At 39.7% G+C, this 26,065-nt stretch overlaps 1 protein-coding gene across 6 annotated transcripts in view; it reads right to left on the bottom strand.

Moving 5' to 3' along the window:
• Window positions 1–26,065, bottom strand: part of LOC127799877 (uncharacterized) — a 40,734-nt gene extending 14,669 nt beyond the window's left edge. For 2 of the 6 annotated variants that reach the window (XM_052334102.1, XM_052334101.1), the window contains exons 1-3: window positions 25,295–26,065; window positions 20,954–21,012; window positions 20,655–20,783 (exon numbers count right to left, since the gene is read on the bottom strand). In XM_052334102.1, the coding sequence (XP_052190062.1) occupies window positions 20,655–20,783; window positions 20,954–21,012; window positions 25,295–25,993 (887 nt within the window). In that variant the 5' untranslated portion in view covers window positions 25,994–26,065. Of the gene's footprint in view, window positions 1–19,006; window positions 19,107–20,654; window positions 20,784–20,953; window positions 21,013–25,294 lie in introns of all 6 variants that reach the window. The other 4 variants (XM_052334099.1, XM_052334100.1, XR_008022663.1 and 1 more) reach the window with 3 other exon arrangements.

Raw genomic sequence — 26,065 nt, 5'->3', positions numbered from 1 at the left:
TTGAACTTAGAACTTACTTTTGTTGCAGTTGGTGTGGATTTGTTTACTATTATAGCAAATCCAAAAGATGTTGGTGGATCAAGCAAGGCAGAGCATTGTGTCTCTTCTTCTCGAACAATAGAGAATACTTCTAAAATAGAAGGCATAGGATCCTTTCCTAAAATCTGCACTCTTACTTGGTCATACTCTAGGTTAAGACCGGCAACAAAATCGTAGATTCAATCTCTCTCCACAAATGCAGAGTGAGTTTGAGTATCTTCTGAGCAGATCGTTGTCTTATTTTGGTAATAATCAATCTCAAACCAAATACTAGTAAGAGTGTTATAATAATCGATCATTGTCATCCCTCCTTGCTTCATAGCAACAGCCTTGGTCCGCAACTCATAGATAATTGTTGCATCTTGCTTCATTGAATAACTTTTGCGGAGAGTCTCCCAAATATCGTGAGCAGAAGATAGGAACATGTAGTTTCTACTTATTTCTAGTAGCATGGAGTTCCAAAGCCATGACATAATCATAGCTTCTTCTTCATCCCATGCCTCAAATCTTGGATTGGTAGAGCTAGGGCTCTTGTTGGTTAGGAGAGACAGTTTTCCACACCCCTTTAGAAGATGACTTGAGACAGGCAAGAGAATTACCTGAGAAATCAGTGGACTGATCCTCTACTGGAAGATTAGAAGGATTTGGAGTGATTGCGTAAAAAATTGTAAACATGGTAGTGGCAATATCTGCTAAATAGATGCAATGATGAAAATTGAAAAACCAAAAAAAAGATTGAAGGATCGAAGGTAGTGGTTTAAACAGCAATGAAGGTTGTAACAATACCAAAAAGCCTTAAGGATGGTGATGGGAAAAATTAGGGTTCCAAGAAAGAAGGCTCTAATACCATGTAACAATAGTAACAAGCAAAGATATCTTGCCCCTTTGGTTTATTCTCTATTTATAACCTCGTAAATTACAGTTTAGGAATCTTAAACAAAAAGAAAGAATACAAAAGTTAATACAAAAATCACCCTAATTAATACAAAAGCCATCCTTGATTGACTCCATAGAATCTGTCATTTACAGCTGTAACAACTGTTTACTACCTCATCCCTTTATTTTCCAGCCATAAAATTAGGAGATAAATCCAATTGTTACTTGAATTATCATTTGAATAAATTGTGATATTTCCAACAATGATTATTCAAGGAAGGTTTGGATATTTCTCTTAAAGCATAAAGATGTGTCATGAACCTAGGGTTCATAACAGGTTTAAAAGGTAATGGAAAGGAATTGGGGGAAGTTAGATAGAAAGAAATGGGAGAAAATTAGGGAAGAGCATAATAGAGAAGGAAGTTGAGAGAGAGATTAAAAGGAAATTGGAGGGAGATTGAGAGAATTCAAGAGAGGGAAATGAGGGAATTCATTCAACAATTCAAAACTGATTCTCGTCCTACGGCAGTGGCTTATTTATAACCTCAAAGCCATTGATCCCATGTGCAACACAACCACCCATGTGCACTACAACAATAATCCTAACAAGTATTATATTCTTATTATAATATTACCCTCTATTGTCCCTAGAGACATGACAATTCCCCCCGCCTTGAAACATTTCTTGTCTCCGAGAAATGCCAAACCTCCACAACTTCTAATATGCTTTTTCCTTCTCTTCCACAGCTTGGATGGAGAAGTTTTGAAAAACCTCTATATGCATAACAAATTTGCAATGGTTCTCATGTCCTTGAATATTTCATCACCCTTCGCAACAATATCCGCAAATGCCTTTACATGCAACAATATAGAAATGTTAGATCTAGGAGTTGTTGCAGCACAAACTCCAGTCCTCAATCCTCCCTTCAACTGAGGTGACAGAAATCCTATGCGGCTGGTTGTAGCAAGAACGAACAGAGCAGCAGAAGTTTTGTTCTCCACTGCAAAACTCTTGACTTCCTTAGCCCTTTCCCTTAGTTGAAATCTCGTTAGGAATTTATTTGCTGAAGCCATTCTCTCTTGCATTTCCAAAATAGTATTTTGCTTTATCGGTACGAAACACTGTAACCCTCCTTGAGAATTGGCATTGTCTAACATATGCGAAACCTCATTTCCGACCATACAACTTGAATCAATTCTTTTCGATAGCTGTCCTTCAATTACCAGTTGTTCCCATACTTCCTTATCAAATCCACACACCTTCACAACATTAGGAGATATCTCAGCTAAGGACTTACCTCCAAACATACCATTTCCAGCAATAGTAAAGGACTCAAATTTCCCTTCCTTTGCTGTCCGGACATACTGGTTGCATAGAAAGTGATGAGAAAGTCCTACAGTTTCCTCAAGGGCTGAAACCAGGCCTCCATCACTACCTTCATCCCAAACATGATTTATAATTAGATTATCCAATGGAACAATCTCCCTGACCAGAATATCAACTACATGGAAGCCATCTTCACAGCAGTTCCCATCCCCAATCTGATTTATAGACTAATTCTCACCCAAATCTTCAGCCTCCTGCTCTTGTAAAATGTGGTCTACCAGGATCTCCTTATCCAATCTCCTTTCTTCTCCAAGATCCTGAGTTACCCTTGATAAGTTTACTTCAGTTCCAGCACCAACTTCCTTAATGTAGACTGAATTTTCAATTGGAACCTCCTGATTCCATGCAAACAATTCAGCAATTCCTTTTTCTTTGTGTTTGTCAGAACATCCCTCTACATGAACTTCTTTTTCAAAAAGTTCAGTTGATTCCTTTGGATCGGCTGCCCTAGCAACCTGATTGTTACAGCTTTCCTCCTTGTCAATTCCGCCTAAACTAGAATACTTCTTCTACCCACAGTCAGAGGTGTGCCATGAATCATTTTCCCATCGTTTTGAACCCTCCTTAGGCTGTTGCATTTTAGGGAACTCCTAAGGCAATTATGCTTCATTTACCACGTCCTCCTTATCATCTTTTTTTGCCTTAGACATTTTAACATCCCATTTCGGAACAACATTTTTATCTCCCTGCATTGGACACTAAGATTTGTCCATGGAGTTCCGATTCCAGGGATGAGTAAGGTAAGGATTCCCCACTGAATTAGGTTTTGCTCCAGTTCTTCGAGGATAGTAAGGAGTAGTTGTAAGATCTGGTAGCGTCTCTATAATAATTGGATCAGAATATTCTCTGGAAAGCAAACAAGCAGGTAATCTAACTTGTTTCTGTTTGGCGAACATTATCAGGCACTGGTCCCTCATCCAATTTCTGAAGTCATAAATAATTTCACGCCTGTGATTGATGTCCTCTCGCAACAAATCGACAACACCGTCTATCTTCCTATCCACTGCCAATCCTACAGATCCAACATGGGTCCGCCTCTCCATCATCATTGCTATCACTAGAGTTCGGGCTCCCGTCAATCTCTGTAAGTTTCGTCTATTTCACTCCTCCTAAATAGATCGCCCCAGCTGCAATTTCTTCAAAATTCTCTTGCGGATAGCTTCAAGGATAGCCACCACGTGTGGTAATTCCGATCAATTGGAACTCCTCTATTGTTGCTCCGCCTTCAACAATCGTTTTTCCTCCATAATTTGAACCAAGAGTCCTTTATAATCAGATCAAAAGCAACTGTCTATCCACTATTAAATTACCTCCATGCATCAGAATCAAATTCCAAAATCAACGGCCGCGAATTAATCCTCAACCAAGAGTCCCACCCAAACTCACTAGAATCGCCGAGGTATGCTTTGCCTTCACACGTCTTCAAATCTAGGCTGAGATTAGCAACGTTTCCAGCCACGAAACTACCGCTACACCACTCTAATTCGCCTCCAAATTCAACTCGGTATTACTGCGGACCTCTCCTAAACTACATCATCTTCAATTCGGAGCCGAAGTGGCTTTGCTCGGTTTTGCTTTTCAAATTTGAGTTTGCTCTACTCGACTACGCCTTCCAAATCCAAGTTTAATTCTGAATTTAGTCGTTGCTTCTTCCCCGAGGAGCGTTACCTCCAATATTCAAGTCGCAATGGATTACGGAACCTGCTCCGCCTGCTGTTTCCGACTTGCAACAGCCGCGACCCTCCCAATCACCGTCCACTGGTTGCGACCATGGCTCGGTTATAGACTTCACCTGAATTGCTTCACATAATCGCCAAGGAAAACGCCTGGTTCTAGCAGAAAAACTATCGGCTCACCTCCGATCACCAATTGCAAACTCTCCTATGTTCGTGTCGCCTCCGTCTAAATCATTGTTCACTCAACTACCTGGCCTAGCCTTGCGCCTCTACCTCAAGCCTGGATTGTCGAAAATCGTGGGTTCAAATCTCAACCTAACTGCCAAGGTTTGTTGGAATCACCGGAGTTTAATTCGCCCTTTAATCCCGAGAATCAACTTCCATCGAACAACAAACGTCAATCCGTCAGAAATTAATCAACAGAGAAAGCCGCTAAGGAACGGTGGCTCTGATACCAATTGTCATGAACCCTAGGTTTAAAAGGTAATGGAAAGGAATTGGGGGAAGTTAGATAGAAAGAAATGGGAGAAAATTAGGGAAGAGCATAATATAGAAGGAAATTGAGAGAGAGAGAGATAAAAAGGAAATTGGAGAGAGATTGAGAGAATTCAAGAGAGGGAAATGCGGGAATTCATTCAACAATTCAAAACTGATTCTCCTCCTACAGCAGTGGCTTATTTATAGCCTCAAAACCATTGCACCCATGTGCAATACAACCACCCATGTGCACTACAACTGTAATCCTAACAAGTATTATATCCTTATTACAATATTGCCCTCTAAGCCTTCTTTGGCTTCAAAACTTTGTCTTCTTAGCCCTTGACTTCGTAGCCAGATGGTTGTTGAATGTAGACTTCTTCTTCGAGAACTCCGTTGGTGGACAGCTACTTCTTACCTATTTGTTCTTCTTTCCTAATTCAGTGCAATATATTATGCACGATCAGTGTTATTGATTTCCTTAGGTGCTATTTCCTTATTCACTTGATTGCTTTATTCATATTCAATTGTATATTATTTTCCTTTTGTATATGTTTCCCAATGTAATCTAGAAATCATCTAATTAGGAAAATTCCTAATTAGATTTAGGAATGTTACCTATTATGATAGGCATGTATGTGTACATAACAGCTACGGCTTTAGCCTCAATTTAATAAGATTGGAGATTATTTTTCATCCTTTTCACATGGTATCAGAGCCATGTTCGATTTCCTAGAGTTTGAAACCAAAAACCGCACCTTAATTTGTCTTCTATTGATCCAATCTCCTTCATTCAACTTGAGTAATGTCTAAAACCCTAGAGTTCGAAAGTCCTAGTGAGGCTTTTGCTATAAGTAATACTAATGGAGGACCTATATCCAATGGTGAGTAGCAAAATGTTCAAGCTACCTACCGGTTAAATGGGAAGAATTATCTCAAGTGGTCACAACTAATCAAGACCTTTCAGAAAGGCAAAGGGAAGATTAGCCACTTGGAATGGGACCAAAAAAAGGAAACCTTTCATACGCTTCTTGGGATGAAGCCAATCTCCCCCTGAGAATAAGAATAACCAAAACAGGATTTTTCTTCCATAAAACTTCTATTCGCTGAGATAAAAAAAAATTAGTTGGAGGATGGAAACATTTATAGCCCTTTTGAATAGAGGAATATTCAACAAAAATGCATTTAAAGGCTCAAAGATCTAATTTTCCTCGAATAGGTGAGTGATTGTAGACAAAACTCACACTTCCAAACACTCTAGGACAAAAACCATTAGAAGTCATGAAATCTGAAAAAACTTTAGAAAGAAGTTGAATTGGGCTGATGGCGATGCTTTGACGCTAAAGAGAGGTCGTCAATCGACCAAAGAGATAACGCTAACAGAGAAAAGGCGGCCCAGGAAAAGAAAGAACGGGCTAACAGCAGCATCGAAGGGACAAATCAACGGCGAGGGGTCACGAGCAAATGACGAGATTCAAAACTAGATCTGAGATATTGGCGTTGGAGCAAGATCTGGGTCGACCAAGAAGAAGATGGCTCAATCTAAGGAATTAACGGTCAGATCAAAGAAATTATGATCGGATTTGAAGGATTAATGACTGGATTTGTCCTGACCTAAGGGATTGATGGCTGGATCTGAGAAATGATGGCCGGATCTGAAGACTAATGGCCCAATCTGAGGTTTGATAGCCAGATCTAACCAGATCTGAGGGATTGGCAGGTAGATTTGAGAAATGATGTATGGATCTGAAGACCAATGCCTCGATCTAAGGTTTGATAGTCAGATTTGACCGGATCTGAAGGATTGACGTTCGGATCAAAACTAAGGCGGCTGGACAAGCTACTCATGAAGGCCGGCAGTCGACGAGAGATTTGAAGGAAGCATATCTGTTGCGGGCAAATCTGAAGGTTGCCACCCGGCAGGTGGTGCAGATCTAACAGCCGACGGCATCTTTGAATTGCATAAGATCGACTAGAAGCTGTGGATCTGGAGGCGATGGCGACGACGGCTGTGGTTGGATCTAAGCGACCGATGCGACGGTGACATGATGATCGATGACGAGTGCAGATCGGATGAGATCTCTTCTAGTGAGAGCAAATGATTCGATGGATAGAGTGGCCAGCAGTAGTGGCATCAGCGGATGGCAGCGACAGTGATTGCGCGCGAGGCAGACAATAGTCACAGGTTGGGGAGGAAGCGACTGCTACTAGAGAAAAGGCCAGAGGTGTAGGGAACGCATGCCGGAGCTGAAGGATGAGACTAGTAGCGACATGGCAGAGGCAACGTTAAGGCAACAAGGAGGTCACAACTGCATCTAGGGTTTGGATGGTGGCTTTGATACCATGTTAAATTAGAGAACTTGAGACAGAGAAACTCTAGTTGGAGGAAATTTTATTCCTCATCAAACATATAGATTGAACACCTATATATACAAATACTAAATGGGTCATTACATAAGCTATGGGTCATGACATAAGCTAAATCTCACAAAAATAATTACTATTACTGAGAAAACTTAGCTTAATCGGACCACACAAATCGGAATGGATGAGCTCGAGTGGCAGTCATTTAAAACCCAAGCGAGAGACTCCCGGCCGTTTTAAGCCCGAATTCTTAAACTAACCAGCCAAGCCATCTACAATCTCCTTCTTTATCAGCTTTGAGTCTGAAACCATAGACCCCCGAATTTTGAGAGGCCCAATATAATTCTGCCTTTGTCAAATCAAAGCCGACAGATGAAAAAACTTAGTATTCTTATCCCATTCATGAAACCATGTGATCCTGGATTGCTGACGCCAATAAGACTCATTAAGCTTAGAAACCCTCCAAAGCTTTACCTTTAGAAACCGGCTTCTATACTGCTAGCCTAAATTGGAAGGATATGATTTCGGGTCCAAATCCATCTTATCAATTTTGTACCTCTATTGTGTCTATCTGCTTCAGAAGATTACCCACTGAGGACTTGCTCCGCAGCTTTAACATGCTATGCAGAGCCTCTAGCTTATCCACAATACAAGCAGCGCCCACAAACTTAACAGCCCAGGAAAATCACGAAACTTCAACCATCCACCCAAACCTTGGGACCATGAGCCAATAATCAAAAAATCTAAAAGGCCTAGGACCCCAATTTACTATTCCAACCTCAAGGACCAACAGACAGTGATCAGACAAGCCCCTCGGCAGCCCCCATAGCCTACAATCAAGAAAAGCCACCAGCCTTCATCTTGATACTCCAATTATCATAGTTGTCTTTTTTAGTGTTGGAACTTGAAACGAAACCATACCACTAGCCATGTCTCTTAATACAGTGAGAATTTTAAAATTCTAACTGTGTGGATGAATCCAGAATGCTAAAAAATCTTAAGAGTGTCTCAGGGTCAAAGTCAAAGTCGACTGTTATAGTCAACTTACTTGATCAAAACAATCAAAGTCAACCTTTTAGGTCAACGGCTCCGATGGCATGGTTAACTCGACTTGACAACTTAGTCAACAGGCTTCACGGCTCAATCAACTCGATGAATTAACTCACTTTTCTAGCAGTAAACTTCCGGAGGCTCTTGGCGACTTGTCGGAACTTTGATTTGGGTGATTCCAGTGGCGTTGCATTCCTCTTGTCGAAAGCTTCGATTTAATATGCTATGTGGCACATTTCCTTTCAATAACTAGCTCTGATACCATTTTGTTGAAAATTTAGAACACTCAAAATAACTCTATTATCAAAACAAGACACTCAAACTCAACAAAACATTCAAGGAGTAGCTTTATTGTAATACCCCAAAAGCCCAGAGAATGGTAGTATATATCGAGGATAAGTAAGAAAGGAAACACCATCAGCTAGATACCTTTTAGGTTGAATGTAGGCAAAAAACTCCCGAGTTAAGCGTACTTGAGCTAGGGAAACTCAAGGATGGGTGACCCCCTGGGAAATTCGCGTAAGCCCATCAAGGTAAATTGTTCTGATCCTTCCTATCACTCGATGAGGAATGTTACAGGTGGTATCAGAGCCGACTCTTGGTGAAGGCGGTCCGATAAGGGCGGGGAGTGGCGCTAGGGCGTAAGAGCCTAAACAAAGAGCGATTCCTAGCACGCTTCTAGGATGGCAGCCCCAAATGGGAGAAGATCTAAGACCAGTTGTAAGGTCACATGACGGGGACGTCACGTGCTCAAAGGGGGGAGAATGTAATACCCTAAGAGGCCAAAGAAGGGTAGTATATATCGAGGATAAGTAAGGAAAGAAACAACACCAACTGGATACCTTTTGGGCTGAATGTAGGCAAAAAACTCCTGGGTTAAGCGTGCATGAGCTGGGGAAGCTTAAAGATGGGTGACCTCTAGGAAGTTTGCATAGGCCCATCAGGGTAAGTTGTTCCGGTCCTTCCTATTGCTCGACACGGAATGTTACATTTATACTCTTAATTGTTTTTGCTTCTCCAATTGATGTTTCAACACAAGAGACGAATGCCTATTTATAGGCTTTTGCAATCAACCACAACCACATAATTTTAAACAAACCCACTAACCAAACATCATGATTTTCCACTAATCAAACATCTACCTAATTTCTCCATAATTATCCACTACCCATAATTTTGTTGGAAATGAGTCATCAACCACTTCTTAATTGTTGATGAATCATGGATGAAGTTGTTATGGGCTTGAAACCCATACCATGATATACCACATCATACACCCATGCCATGACTCATAACACCATGCAATTTACTCACTCCGTAAGTGGGACTTGGTCCAAAAATTATGTGTTATGTCTGAGCCCCAAGGACCGTATGTGAGTAAATTGCATGGTGTTATAAGTCATGGCATGGGTGCATGATGTGGTATATCATGGTATGGGTTTCAAGCCCATAGAAACTTCATCCGTGATTCATCAACAACTAAGAAGTGGTTGATGACTCATTTCCAACAAAATTGTGGGTAGTGAATAATTATGGAGAAATTAGGTAAATGTTTGATTAGTGGATAATCATGATGTTTGGTTAGTGGGTTTGTTTAAAATTATGCGGTTGTGGTTGATAGCAAAGGCCTATAAATAGGCATTCCTCTCTTGTGTTGAAACATCAATTGGAGAAGCAAAGAGAATTAAGAATATAAAGCTACTTCTTAACTGTTTTGTTGAGTTTGAGTGTCTTGTTTTGATAATAGAGTTATTTTGAGAGTTCTAAATTTTCAATAAAATGGTATCAGAGCTAGTTATTGAAAGGAAATGCGCCACATAGCATATCAAATCAAAGCTTTCGACGAAAGGAACGCAACACCACCGGAATCACCCAAATCGAAGTTCCGACAAGCCGCCAAGAGCCTCCAGAAGTTTGCTGCCAAAAAAGTGAGTTAACTCATCGAGTTGGAGCTGAGTTGATCGAGTCGTGAAGCTTGTTGAACGAGCCATCAAGTCGAGTTGACCATGCCATCGGAGTCGTTGACCATTGACATGGAAGGTTGACTTTAACTGTTTTGACAAAGTAAGTTTACTTTAACCGTCGAATTTAGCTTTGACCCAGAGACACTCTTAAGGTTTTTTAGCGTTTTGGATTCATCCGCGTACTTAGAATTTTAAAATTCTCATTGTAGTAAGAGACATAGCTAATGGTATGGTTTCATTTCAAGTTCCAACACTCAAAAACAACAACTATGATAACTAGAGTATCAAGACGAAGGCCGATGGCATTTCCTAATTATAAGCTATGGGGGCTGTCAAGGGGCCTACCTAATCATTGCCCGTTTGTCCTTGAGGCTGGAATAATAAATTAGGGTCCCAAGTCTTTTAGATTTTTTATTATTGGCTCATGGTCCTGGGGGTTTGGGTTGATGGTGTAAGTCTGGTGGTTTTCTTGGGTTGTTAAGTTTGTGGGCGCTTGTTGTATTGTGGATAAGCTGAAGGCTCTGCGTAGTATGTTAAAACTGCGGAGCAAGTCCTCAGTGGGTAATCTTCCGAAGTAGATAGACACAATAGAGGTACAAAATTGATAAGATTGATCTGGACCTACAGTGTAGGAGGCGATTTCTAAAGGCAAAGCTTTGGAGGGCTTTTAAACTTAATGAGTCTTATTGGCGTCAGCAATTCAGGATCACGTGGCTTCATGAAAAGGATAAGAATACTAATTTTTTTCATTTGTCGGCTTTGATTCGGCATAGGCAAAATTATATTGGGCCTCTCAGAATTCAAGGGTTTATGGTATCAGACCCGAAGCTGATGAAGGAGATTGTAGATGGCTTGGCTAGTTAGTTTAAGAATTCGGGCTTAAAACAGCTGGGAGTCTCTCGCTTGGGTTTAAGACGACTGCCAGCTAAGGTGGCTTCATCGCTAGAATCTCCTTTCTCATTCAAGGAGGTTAAGGGTTGGCAATTTGACAAGAGTAAGGCGCCAATTCTGATGGGTTCAACTTTATTTTTGTTAAAAATTCTGGCAGATTTTGGCTTTTGGCCTCAGATTTTATGGGATTGGTTCAGCACTTTTATGACTTTTGCTTTATTCCAAGGAATGCCCAAGACTAGTTGCTTACGCTAGTTCCAAAGGCTGATACCCCTCAATGCTTAGGTGATTTTTGACCAATTAGTATGGTGGGTTGTATTCAAAAGGTCATAGTTCCGAAAGGCGTGAGGCGCAAAGGGTCCTGGAGCCTGAGGTGCAAGGCGCACCTCTGCGAAGCGAGGTGCGCCTTTTAGAAAAAAACTCAAAATCTTGTAAAATCATAAAAAACTATCATGTTATCAATAATAACACATGAATATCATTAATGATTCATTATCTTCAAATTCTAAACTAACATCATCAAAGTTGATTCATTCATCATACAAATTCTAAACTAGAAACATCATTAAAGTTCAAACTTAAAGTCTCAAACTCAAACAAGTACCAATCATCATGCAAAGTTTTAAACAAACATATAAACACTACAAATCTACAATCAATAAAGAAGTTTTAATCAATCATCATCAAGGAGATCATCAACATCAAGGTCAATATCTTCATCATCCCCTTTAATTAAGAAAATGTTTTCATTTTGAAAATGTTATTTTTCTAAGTCTGGAAGATTAGCGCATTATATGGAGACATGGAGACATACAAGAAAATGTTTTCATTTTGAAAAACTATCTCCCGGTATTTTGATAACTAATATCCATTGTTGTTAAAATGATTTTTAATGAATTTTTCAAGAAATAAAGGTATGTATTTTGGGGGTGGTAAAATCGTTAAATCCTGAGTTTGTACTAAAACCAAAATTTTATTTTCTTATTGTTATGGATTTTGATTTTTTAGATATTTTTATTGAATCCAAATGGGGGGTACTTTCTTATTTACATTTATGTATTAAAGTAAATGGATCCATTTACTTAAACTAAAGAAATGTAAATATGTTGTAATGTATACATGTTGCAACTGAGAAGAGGGAAGGAATTGGGCTGCCTAGGTTTTAATTAAAACCTAGGTTTCATGAGGCACGCCTCTTGCCTCGGCGCCTCACCATGCAAGGCGTGCGCCTCACTGAAATCGCCTCGCCTCAGCCCAGGCGAGGCAATGAACTGGCGCCTTACGCCTAGGCGCGCCTTTAACAACTATGCAAAAGGTCGTCTCCAAACTGTTTACTAACAGGCTAGGTTCGGTGATTCATTCTTTGATTGATGACTACCAAAGTGCCTTTGTTAAGGGCCAACAGATTCTAGATGGAGTTCTAATTACTAATGAGGTGGTGGAAGCGGCGAAGAAGGCTAAGAAAAAGGCGGCTTTTTTTAAGCTGGATTTTTATAAGGCATTTGACAGTGTGGATTAGGGGTATCTCATGGGGGTAACAGAAGCTATGGGGTTTGGGTCTAAATGGATTGGTTGGATAAGAAATTGTGTGCTGAAGCAACATATAACGGTTTTAGTTAATGGTTTTATTGCGAGTGGGTTCGATATGGAGCGGTGACTTCGCCAAGGGGGTCCGTTGTCCCCTCTTCTGTTCTTATTTGCAACTGAGGGTCTTAACAAACTGTTCTCCGAAGCCTCAAATCTGGATTGTTTACGGGTGTCTTGGTGGGGTCCCTTCTTATGTGAATCCCTCTTCTCTAGTTTGCTAATGATGCATTGATTTTTTCCCCAACTAAGTTAGGATGTATACGTACTCTCAAGCAAATTCTGAGATGTTTTGAGCTCATGGCTGGCCTGCATAATAGTTTTAAAAGTCTTGCCTCTCTGCAGTTAATGTTAATCAAGAATGGTTGTCAAAGGCTGCTACTCTATTGAGGTGCAAATTTGTTTCTTTCCCAATTCCCTATCTAGGTTTCCAGCTGGGAATTAATCCAAGCAGGGTTGTGGCTTGGAAGGTGGTATTGGACAAGATTAAGAGTCAGCTTGATTCCTAGAAGGCGGGGATTCTATCCATGGCTGGCCGATTATCACTAATAAAATCAGTTCTTAACCATTTGCCAATATATTACATGTCTCTTTTCAAAACTCCTGTCGGGGTGGCTAATCAGATTGCTAAACTGTAAAGAAAGTTTAGCAATTTGATTAGTTAAACTGCAGAGAAAGTTTTTATGGTCCAGAAATGAGGGGGTGGCAAAAATGGCTCTTTCTAGATGGGAATTGATTTAAGTCACATAAGAAGCTGGGCGGGCTAGGGGTGGGGTCCTTGTTGGCCAAAAACAAAGCTTTGTTCTTTAAATGTCTATGGAGGATGATTAGTGGGGGGATCAGCTTTGGTGTAAAGTAATTAGGGAAAGGTATAATGGCATCTTTTCTAGAATACATGATGTGGAGGTTATGAGGAGTTTTAGTTCTTGGTAGAAGGGCATTGTTGGCTCTTTTACCAGTAGTAATGAGGCAGGCTCGATTACTGGCCATGGAAGGGGTAAAAATCTGCCTGGGTAAGGGACACTTGACTCGTTTTTGGGAAGACATTTGGGTGGGTATCTCTTCTCTTCCGAACTTACTCCCACGGCTTTACACAATGTCCATGGATAAGGGGAAGAACGTGGTTGAGTTAGGGTTTTGGGTGAATAACAAATGGTTTTGGTGCCTTAATTGGAGAAGGCCGCTTCTTGAAAGAGAAGAATCTATCCAGGCTAAGCTGCTGAGGGTTATTTCCCAAGTCCATTTAGTAAGTGGAAGGGAGGATCGGGTGTTTTGGTTATTTGAAAGGGTTGGCTCTTTTTTATCGCGCTTATTTAATGAGAGACTTAGCTCATTGATGTTTGGATTTAACGTTCCCCCAATTAATTTTGTGGCACCTTGTCTTTGGGGTAGTTTTGCTCCTCCAAAAGTGGAGATGTTTGTGTGGCTTGTCATTTGGGTGAAAATTAACACAAAGGACAATTTGGGTAGGAAAGGGATTCTATAAGGGGATAATCTGCTTTGTGTCTTTTGCGGCTCTATCCCAGAGTCTATGGACCACCTCTTCGTATAATGTGAGACTGTCTTGTGCTTGTGGCGACAGATTTTTAGATGGTGGAGCTATGAGTGAGTCTGTCCAAGATCAGATGGGGCTCTACTCGACCAATGGGATTATTTTGCTTGGGCTAAAGGGCAAAGGAAGGTATGAAAGTCTCTTCAATATGCAGCGCTATGGACGAAGTGGTTGGAACAAAATAGGTTAATTTTCAAGGATCGGGGGTCAAGTGCGGTTGATATCTTTAACTTGGTGTTTGTCAGATTAGGGTTGTGGAGCCATCTTTCCCTTACTCTGTGGACTAGGTTATCATGTTTGCTTCTGCTCTTGGTCGTTAAGTTCTTCTCTCTCAACTAGGTTGGTTGGCTATGAAGTTAGTTTTGGGTGGTCATGGTCTCCCTAATGGATGGTGTTGGAAGGGGAGGGGGGGCAAATGGATTGTATGGATTTCTCCTGTTATGGGTTATTGGTGGGCGGAACCAGTGTTTTCTTAGGATTGTTATATTTCTCTTATGGTTTAAATTAATATCATATACGTGCTCACTTATTTAAAAAAAAAAAAAAGATGAAGGCTTTTTTGGGTGCACATGATGTTTGAGGAGTCATAGAAAAAGGTTATAGGGAACCAGAGAATGAGGTTACTCTAACCACAACTCAGAAAGAAAGATTGAAAGACTAGCAAAAGAGAGACAAGAAAGCTCTCTACCTCATCTATCAAGCATTAGATGATGATGGCTTTGAGAAGATTTCGAGTTCAAGCTCTGCTAAGGAAGTGTGGGAGAAGCTACAAACCTCTTGCAAAGGATCCGAACAAGTAAAGAAGGTTCGTCTCCAAACATTAAGGGGTGAATTCGAATCTCTACAAATGAAAGCATCTGAATCTATTTCCGACTACTTCACAAGTGTGATGACCATTTCCAATCAATTGAAAAGAAACGATGAAGAGTTGAAAGATATTAGAATAATTGAAAAGATACTCTGCCCATTGGATCCCAAATTTGAACTCATCGTTGTAACGATTGAAGAAACTAAAAATTTGGCAGATGTGATGATCGAGTAACTCCAAGGATCATTGCAAGCTTACGAAGAAAAGCATAAGAAAAAGCAAGGGATCACCGAACAACTCCTCAATATGCAACTCAAGGAGAAAGAAGAAATCCAAGGCTATGATAGAAATCAACGTGGTCCAGGAAGAGTCCGAGGACAAGGTAGAGGTCGCGGTCGTGGACAAGGTTGGAATAACCACAACAATAATTCCAACAACTACGAGAAAGAAGAAAGCTTAACACGAGGTCGTGGAAGAAGAAATTCGAACTCAAGGTATGACAAGTCTCAAGTTAAATGTTATAACTGTCAAAAGTTTGGGCATTATACTACGGAATGTAGAGCTTCTAACAACAAAGTTGAGGAGAAAGCCAAGTACGTGGAGGAAAAGACTAATGAGAAAGGAACACTTTCTCTAATACAAAAGGAGAATGATAGTGGCGAAGCAAACTCTTGGTATCTAGACATTGGTTCAAGCAATCAAGTGTGTGCAAGGAAAGACTTGTTCGTGGAACTTAATGAATCAATTCACGACAATGTCTCTTTCAGAGATGATTCTAAATTCGCAGTAAAAGGGAAAGGTAACATTCTTATCCATTTGAAAGATGGGAGAAATGAATTTATTTTCAATATCTCTCAAGTTTTCCAATCAAGTACAGGCAATGCCTGAACTTGCTTCCTCGAACTGGCTTAGTCATCATGTCTGTTGGGTTATCTGTCGTGGGTATTTTCTCAACTAGTACGATCCCTTGCTCGACTACATCTCTGATAAAGTGTATTCTGACATCGATATACTTAATTCTCTCATAATACATGGGATTCCTTTTTAGATGAATTGCACTTTGACTATCACAATAGACTGTCGTTTTCTTCAGCTGTATAGCTAGCTCGCCAGCTAGTCCTTGAAGTCATATTGCTTCTTTCACTGCTTCTCTAGCTACGATGTACTTAGCCTTAGCAGTTGACAAAGCGACAATTGACTGCAATGTTACTTTCCAACTAACAATACATCCATAAAGAGTGAAAACATAACATATCAAGCACCTTCTTTTATTGAGATCTCTAGCATAATCCAAATCCACATATCTGACAACACTCCTTGTGGTGTTCATGTGTTTTCTATAAACCAAGCCAACATCAATAATACCCTTCAAGTAATGCAAAATCCATTTTACAACTTGTCAATGAACTTTGTCAGGATTTGACATGTACTTGCTTACCACGCTAACAGCATGTGAAATATCTAACCTAGTAAAAACCATGACATACATGAGATTGCCAACTGCACTAGCATAAGGGACATAAGACATCTACTCCACCTCGTTATCAATCTGCAATGGCTACAACAATGGGGCCAAGGGCTTCACACAAAGAGAAGGTATTGATTTCAATGAAGTTTTTTCTCATGTGGTGAAACATAGCTCTATTCGAGTCCTGCTCCGTAGCTCAGTGGGATCTTGAACTTGAGCAACTGGATGTCAAGACAGCATTCGTGCATGGTGAATTAGAAACACGAATCTATATGAAACAGACTGAGGGATTTGAAGTCCAAGGCAAAGAAAACCACGTTGTCTATTAAACAAATCCTTTTACGACTTGAAACAGTCTCTTAGAGAGTGGTACAAGCGATTTGATACTTTCATGCTTAAAAGTGGCTACTAACGAAATGAGTATGATAGTTGGGTGTACTACAAGAAGCTCACAGATGAATCATTCATCTATTTGCTATTTTATGTTGATGACATGTTGATCGCTTGCAAAAACATGTCTGAAATCAACAGTTTAAAATCTTAGTTGAGTGGAGAGTTTGAAATGAAAGATTTGGGAGCTGCAAAGAAAATCCTGGGAATGGAGATTTATCGATATAGGAAAGCATGCACATTATTCTTGTCACAAAAGAAGTATATTGAGAAGGTGTCAGAACGCCTTGGCATGCAAAAAGTTAAACTTGTCACTACTCCTTTAGTAGCTCATTTCAAACTTTCAGCAACCTTATGTGCAGTTGGCAATCTCACGTATGCCATGGTTTTCACTAGGCCAGATAGTTCACACGCTGTTAGCATGGTAAGCAAGGACATGGCAAATCCTAGCAAAGTTCACTTGTAAGCTGTGAAATAGATTTTGCGTTACTTGAAGGGAACTATTGATGTTGGCTTGGTTTATAGAAAACACATGGACACCACAAGAAGTGTTGTCGAATATGTGGATTTGGATTATGCTGGAGATCTCTTAAAAAAAAAGTCCTTGACAAATTATATTTTCACTCTTTATGGATGTACTGTCAGTTGGAAAGCAACATTGTTGTTAATTGTCTGTCAACTACTGAGGCTGAGTACATCGCAGCTACAAAAGTAGTGAGAGAAGCAATATGGCTTCAAGGACTATGGCAAGCTCGCTATACTGATAGAGTTGTAACCTGAGAGCCAATCATAAGAGTTATGAATTGGCAGCATCTCTTATTAATCTCGGATATATTTTGATTAATAAAAGTATTTTTTCTTTTAATACTTGGTAATAAGTTCATCTTTATGTTTTCCTATTTAGATGAAGTCCAGAAAGTGTAGCAATGTGAATCGGATTATAATGAGATCATACTAATGAGACCGAATAACTTATGCTTCATTCTTAAACTATTCCTAATCATAGGACTATAAAATGAGGCATCTATAGTACGTTTAAGTCTGGTACACATGCATGCTAGTAAGGAGGGTAGTTGATCTCATTGACTACTTGTGTGATGACACTAATGCAAGTGTGTAGGTGCTCATTGGTGAATGAGCTTACTAAATGACCTAACCTAAGAACACCCAAATGGTAATTCTTACTAAATGTCAATTGGGAGTTCTATGTGGTAACAGGTGCTAGTAATCTCTTGCCCTAAGGTATCACAATTATCTTGTATAAGGATCGTCATGCTTTAATGTCATTATACAGGGTCCAATAAGATGGGTCTCTAATAGGGTGGCTATTGGGTATGATCCAAATCATACGAAGGTAGGTGAGTATGCAAGATGGGATCTATCGACCTTTGTAAGAATCTTAAAAGGTATATGTCCTATGTGAATGATAAAGTCACAACTCGAAGTCGTTGACCATAAGAGATATTAATTCAACTAAAGGAGTTGTGGACTTAGCATTGGTACATATAGTGTTGGGTGTTGGAGGTTTGACATTTCACCATATTTCTATACCATATCGGGGCATTATGATAGAGGGGTCGAATAACACTAGAACTCATCACGGAAAGGCTCATCTGAAGTGTTGTTTGCATTTCATTAGGATATGGAGGCCATGATATCTTGCTAGACGTTAATTTTGGTCTAATGGCAAGATGATAATTTTTGTCATGTGATGACATAAATTACGAATCATAATCAAAAAGTTTGATTATGAATAGGATTCTTTAAATTGCCTTTTGTCATTTTCATAGTGAACCTATAAGGTCACACACAAACAAAGAAAAGCTATATGGTAAATTTAGTGCAACTGAAACATGTTTTGGTCCAGATGAATTCAGGCTAGCTAGCACTCGCGAAAAAGTCCACAAGATGTCAAAAATGAGCAAAATGAAAAGGGGATGAAAAGCTAAGTTTTGCCTTCTCCCCTATATAAGGCCTCTTATAGCCTTGCCTTAGATGGTTTTCGATCTCTTAGAGAGAGAAAATGGCTTTTGAGAAAAGCTAGGGAAACAAGCCCATTTTTTTGTAAAAAATTGGGTTAGATCTTGCATGTTTGATGCAAAGAGATCTAAGAGGCGTGCTCATTGACATTCATAAAGCTTTTCTTTGGTGTGGATCACTTGTAGAGGATGGGTGACACCTCACGGCACGAAGATTCAACTTCTTCTCGCGTTGGATAATTAAAAAGGCTTTGATTTTATTTTCGATTATTTATTTCAAATGAAAAGATTAGGTTGTGTTCTCTTTGTTGTTTTCAGTTCGTTTTTAGTTTTCAATTTCCTAAAACAATGAAAACGCGTTCTCTTTGTTGTTTTTAAAAAATGCATTTTCCAAAACACAAAAAAAAATTACACACAAAACTCAAAACACTTTATTTTCGTTTTGGTTGTTTTCAGCCAAAACAAACCCTTACTTCCCAAACGCGAAAAACAAGAACTCACCTACCTGACTCTTCCTTCTCTTCCTTTCTCTCTTCTTTCTTCTTTTCTCTTCCTTCTCTCTTCTCTCTTGGCCATCGATCACGCTCGCCACCGCCGTCCCCTTGTAACGGGAAAAAATGTTACAAGATTCACCAACTTTAAAATGTATATATTTTTTAATAATATATTAACATTAAATAGTTCTAATTTACTAAATAATCAAATTTATTGAATAAAATGTCATTAAAAATTATTCTAAAAATTTCAAAGAGAACACGATTTCTAAAATTCTGTTTTGAGAAACAATTTTTTAGAATGACAAAGAGTACACGTTTTAAATTTTTTAAAAACAGACTCCCAAAACAGAAAACTAAAAAAGAATTCAAAACTCAAAACTGAAAATTAAAATGCAAAGAGAATGCAGCCTTATATATTTGCAAAGGCCAAAGACTTTGGTTGATAGAAAAATTTTAAAGTTTCCATTGCATTTTCGTTCCTAGAAACCTAACATATACAACTGAAGAAATCGACAATCTATTGTGATAGTCAAAATGCAATTCATCTAATAAGGAATCCCATATATCATGAGAGAACTAAGCATATCGATGTCAGAATGCACTTTATCAAAGATGTGGTCGAGCAAAGGATCGTACTAATTGGGAAAATACAAATAGCGAATAACCCAGCAGACATGATGACCAAGCCAATTCCACGAAGCAAGTTCAGGCATTGCCTGGACTTGATTGAAGTTTAAGGGATGTAAGGGACATAAAGGAGAGCAGCAGATAAGAGGCTATGGGTAATCTTATAGCCAAGGTGGAGATTTGTGAATGTGAGTAGCCATAAGATGTAGCCAACTACCACCACAATTATTGTCCACAATTATTGCTTTACCTAACAAATAAATGGCCAAAATTAAAAGAAGATTATGTGATTTCTCCCAAAGCCACCTAGCAACTTAATGACCACATTTTGGTCTTGGCTTTGGCTATAAATAGCCTACCTTGCATTCATTCGTTGGCAGGCCAAAAACCAACTCCAAGCAATCAAGTAGTTCTTTTATAAGCTTTCTTTCTTAGCTTTCTTTGTGAGAAAGAAAGGGGTTTGGGGTGAGAGTGCTCTTGGGGTGTAATTGGGCTTTGGGTCGTGAGTGGTTTTTTGTTAGTGACTGTTGTAAAATCTTTTTCCTCCCATAGTGATAAAATTATCGTTGCTCTTCTTCCATGGATGTAGGCAATTTTCCGAACCACGTAAATTCTCGGTATCCTTATCCTTTATTTTTCACACTATTATTTTCTCCACATCGGTGCTTCCGCTCCAACAATTATGAATATGGCTAACACTTCTTTGGCCACAAAAGAATAACCTACTCTGAAGCAAAATTTTAAAAGGGTGCCGGCACTCATCTCTCGTGTGTCAAGTCCTAGCAAGTTTTATTGTTATCCCTATTGATTAGAATCTGTTAGAAGACAACAGCAATGAACACTCAAAACTAAAACATAGTCAGGCAAAAAGGAGAAGGAAACTGCAGTATGCAATGACTTCAGAGATCTCTTCCTCAATAAGACTTAAAAAGCCTAGCAGATAGGCAAGGCAGATTTGGACAACTCCTAATCCTTGCATGAAGAATTCAAAAACTGAAATGCCCATAATCTGAAGTTGCTGTTACCTGCAAAATTGTCTCTCTACAATATGATAGATTCTTCCTGGCGCATAGAGTCTTCTTGGATCTCTAAGCTTCCTACCGTCTGGTATGAAGGTATCCCTCAAGCAAATCAAGACTAATAAGCATGGCAAGCTGTCCAAAGCATTAAGGCCTGATTTAAGAATAATATTAATTTATTCCTCTACTAGCAGAAAGAAAAGTTAAGGGGGCAAAAAAGATTCAAAAGCTTTGTTTATCCCCTTAGTCAATGAAAAGAGGAATGGAAAAAGAAAAAAAAAGGAAAGAAAAGAAGAGCAACTCACCAGAAAATTGATGTAAATATATCTTGCAAGGGGGTTGCAGTTCTTGGTAGAAAATCATCCTGGAAAATTAAGTGTTGAAAAAAAAAATAAAGATGTTGAACATGTCATATGGCAGTAGAGTTCTGAGTAGAAAACTAAACAAAAAGGAAGGAACATATATGTTAGACAAAAATTACAAAAACCATTCTGTAAGCTCCAGTTATTTGTGCAACTCAAATCTTGCGATAGAGTCAAAAACACAACTTAATGACCACGAGGTTTATGTCACTAATGCAGTTACCTCTCTTGTTTTCTTATTTGATTAGCAAAATAGTACTCATATATCCTTTCCATCTTGAAATTAGCAACCAGAGAAGAATTAAGGCCCTACTTGGTAGAATTTCCATCTTCAGTCTTCTGTTTTTTTCCATTATCTCAGAAATGAAAACAGAAAATGGCATTTCATTGCTTATTTTCACTTTCAAAAGTTTTCCACAATTTCCATTTGGTTTTAATTTTCTCATACCCTTCAGGTGACGAGTCATCTGACTCATGGTGACCCATCTGGGAGTCACTGCAACTCAACCAATATTGGTGAAGAGGAGAAGGGGGGAAAAGAAAGAAGAAAAAATATAAGTAAATCAGAAGCAAAACAGAAAATAAAACAATACAAAGTTATCAAACATTTTAAATTCTCAATTTTTGTACTAAGAATGAAACTGAACATAAAAAAATGAAAAAACTGAAAACTAGACCTCCTACAGGTCCTAGTTAGCGGATACAACCAGGAGTTAATATGTTCAACATCTGATATACCCTGTCGTCTCTGTATCACTGCACCAGTCAAGTATTCACCAGAAATAACAAGGCCAAAATGATTAATAGGCTGTGAGTGTGAGCATGTTTCCACCAGTGACGCAAGTGATAAGCAGAAAGCAGACATATCAATCACCTTTATTGATTTAAATAGCATGCCTAAGTACAAAACTGGAAGTATGGTAGTAAAAACGAACAGTTTCTCACTGCATATTGTCATTTGCATGCATATATATATGCATAAATGGCATCCACAATGCATAAGGCTCCCTGCTTTGTGCATATACATATGTATGCATAAGCACACATAAAACTACATGGTAATAAAGTGAACCTACAAATAGTTGAATGCAAATACCAGCTAAAAAAATTGAACTTACAACAGTTAAATGCAAAGACTAGCTCTTGCTGCATTTGGATTTCAGTGTGTCGCACTCTTTTATATCTCTTTGCTTGGATTTTTGTTCCACATGCTTGATGTAAGAGCCTATTTTCAAATTTGTATATGAGCGTGCATGTGTTGTTTTATTTTTTAGTCTAGTTGATTATCAGTGATAGAGCCTTCATAAATCAGGAAGCTCTACCATAGAAATCATATAAGCCAGCAACATCAAAAGTAGGACTGATTTGGATCATCTGGAAGCTCTACCATATAAGCATTAGAGCTAATCTTTTTCAAAATCTTGCATGGTCCAATTTTTCTAGATTTGAGCTTATGGTAAGTTCCTTTGAAACCTCTCCTTTCTAAGATGCACCAAAATTTGTTCACCTTCAAAGAAGTCTTTTAACCCCCCATGTTGATCAGCGTTTTCCTTATAAAGTTTATTGCTAGAATTAAGGGCAGCACATTCCTCTTCATGGATTTTCTAAATATGATCGGCAAAAGCTTCTGCATCTTCACTAACTCGAACTTCTTGTGGTAATGGCACAAGATCTAACACATGTTGAGACTTGTGACCATAAGCAGTTTCAAAGGGAGTCGTTTTAGAAGTGCAGTTCACTGAATTGTTTGAAGCAAATTCAGCATGAGGAAGGATTGTATCCCAAACCTTCACATAATCACTAACAAGGCATCTCAACAAATTGTCAAGACTCCTATTCACCACTTCAGTTTACCCATCTGTTAGTGGATGGCAAGTGCTTAAATATTGCCAATTGAGTGCTCAACTTTCCCCACAAAGAATGCCAAAAGTGCCCCATAAATTTCACATCTCTATCCAACACAATGGTAGTCAAAATCCCATGCAAAGGCAATATTTCTTTTGAAAAATAATGCAGCCATATACAATGCATCAACAGTTCTTGAACAAGGAATGAAGTGAGTCATTTTACAGAATCAATCAACCACCAAGCAGATAGAATCATGCCCTCTGGCAGTTTCAGGCAACCCAAGAACAAAGTCCGTGCTAAGATGAACCCAAGGGGAAGTAGCAAGTGGTAAGGGCGTCTAGAAACCAGTATTTTGGTATTGGTTTTTTGCAAGCTGACAAACTCTGCATCACTTCACCAATCTCTCAACATCACTATCCATCTTTGGCCAATAGTAACATTCACTGACTCACCATTACCAGAGTTCTATCTCACCCAAAATATCTCCCAAACCACCTCCATAAAGTCCTGAATGATTTGTTCATGTAAAGAACCTTCTGGAGTACATAATTGGTTAACTCAAAATAAGTACCCATCATGCACAAAAGGATTGGATGACTCCGTGGTTGGCCCTTGCAAATTTCTCATCATTTGGCTGAAAGAAGAATCTTCTTGGTATTGATTTTTCAGCTCCTTAAAGCCAATGATGAGCATGCAAAGTAACCAACAAGAAACCTCATTTGCTAAGTATATCAAGCACTCTATGGACTCCCCAGACTTATGCTTCAAAGTGAAAGAGAATTGTTGTAGAAAAGCACTCACCCTTGCATGTGATTGAGTTTCTTTTGGGAATTCAGATATCGAAGCACCTCATGATCTGAATACACCAGAAAATCCCAATATAACAAATAACGTTGCTGATGATGAAGAGCATGAATCAAAGCATAGAACTCTAAGTCATAGGTCAAATATTGACGATTTTCATCAAACAACTTCTCACTAAATAAAGCAACTAGTCTACCCTTTTGGCTAAGAATAACTCCTATCCCCACATGTGATGCATCACACTCCACCACAAAGAGATTTTTCAAAATCTAACAGTATTAGAACAGGTGCTGGAGTCATGATCATCTAACAAATGAGCGGGGATGATAATGATTTAATATATGAGACAAAATACTAATGCTTAATCAAAACATCTAGGATTTGCTAAACAAATCCTCCCTTGGAATGAAATATTCCAGGTGCTAAACATTTCCATTTGCGACAAGTCAACAGAGTATGACCTTGTGACTGAAATCCTGGATGGTTCATCAAACGTTCCCACGTCACCTCCAACATAGGGTGCCACAACTACGGTGGCAACATCCTCCTCCAAGAGGCACAATAGCAATGACCAAGTTTGGAAATTATTCCAAATTACTGTTGCTAGCAAATCTTCAAAACACCTTCTGCTGAAATGACCAAGTATGCTCTTCGTCATATTTGGCGGATTCCGAGGGACTAGGTTTTCCCTCCCCATTGAGGTGTTGCTTGCTTGCTGTTGGGAGCTAGCTTCTGTGATCCTAGAGTCTCTTGTTCAGCGCCAATCCCTCCGGTGCCTTGTGTTCGATGCAGCCTCTCTAGTTGGGGCTCGCTTCATTTTCAATTTTCTTGTTGGTGATCAACACAGCACACTTGTTCTTCCGAGATGGATTGTTGCTTTCGATCACACCTAGGGTTTTGTTTATTTTATGTACATAATGTCTTTTATTTTGTTTCTTCCTATGTTTTTCTTATCTTAGTTTATTTTTTTCTTCTTTTGGCCCAGAGGGTGATCGTTGTTGTGTTCTTGCCCCTGGTTTTTTTTGGTTGGTCCGAGGTATGCCTTGGCCTTCGTTTGTAGCTGATTTGGCGTTGGTTTTTTGTTCTATGAATCTGTCATTTATAGAAAAAAAAAATGACTAAGTCGAGAATTTCAATATCTTGGCAATGCATGACGAAAATTTGTCTGGGCATTGGAAGGGTACAACATGAGACTGACAGTACTAACCAGAACAGAGAGTGATTTACTTTTCTATACGATCCCAAAAGGGAGTTATCCAGAAAACTTAATATATAACTCTCTGAATTTTCCCTGGATAAAGTACGAACAATTGAACTTGAAAAGCCTCTTTGCAAAGGTAAGGTAAGGTGGCATACAAAATCAACCTTCCCCAACTCTCGTAAAACAGAAGGCCTTGTGCACAAGGACACCATTCAATAATTGAACATAAGTTGCATGATCTCAACCGATTAACAGGAAGAACGTGTGCTCTATAGATGGCCTCTCAAAGTCACATTGTAGACGATCTTTGTTATCTTAAAAGTTGATCCACAAACACATGTTCCCAGCGAAGAACGCAGTTTATAGTAGCAAGCACAACATAAAACATAAGAAAGTTGATTAAATTATGAGAAAATAGGCAAATTTCTTACCTGCAAGACGATAGAATTTATAACATGGGCATACTTCACCGCCAAATTGAGCGACATACACCTGGCGGGCGCCATTGCGTAGCAGCGGATATGGTCCTTCGGTATCCAGCCGACCAGGTTGGGATGGTTCACTGCGATCACCGTCATCAAGGCGGCAACGCCGGAGCCCAACGAGTGTCCCGCAAAAACCATCTTGTAAGAAGACCCGTTCTCTTCCCAGAGCCGCTTCAGGGTGTCCGATTCGGACTTCAAAAGCCAGGTAGCCGACTTCAACAGGCCGCAATGGGCATAGCCGCCGTCGAACCTCTGCATCCCCAAGCTATTGTCGAGCAGGACCTTGTAGTCGCTCTCTTTGGACAAATTGAGGCCGCGGATGGCGAGGACGATCTCTCTGTGCTCGCGGTCGGTGTAGATGATGTAGGGCGGCGATCGGCCCTGAGTTTCCTCGTAGGTGACGCGTTTGACGAGGTTATCGGGGTTGAGGCGGTAGCCACCGGGGGGAGCGAACTTGGGGTTGTGGAGGTCGTCCTCGTAGACAGCAAGGATGAGGCGGCACAATCGGGGGACGGGGTCGAACTCGTCGGGAGTGGCGGGGGGCCAGGAGGCGCTGTCGTAGTTGCCAATGTAGGTGCAGCGCTTCCAGGCCCACCGGAGACACCCCAGCACCACCACGCTCTCCAGGCCGCACGCCACCGACATGGCACGCTCTCCTGCTAATATGTTGCTTGCTGTACGTTCTAGCTAATCGATTACTTCGAGACTGAGGGATGC

This window comes from Diospyros lotus, chromosome 4, assembly GCF_014633365.1.
Source record: "Diospyros lotus cultivar Yz01 chromosome 4, ASM1463336v1, whole genome shotgun sequence".
NCBI classification, from domain to species: domain Eukaryota; kingdom Viridiplantae; phylum Streptophyta; class Magnoliopsida; order Ericales; family Ebenaceae; genus Diospyros; species Diospyros lotus.
This window is presented reverse-complemented; position numbering and strand designations above follow the sequence as displayed.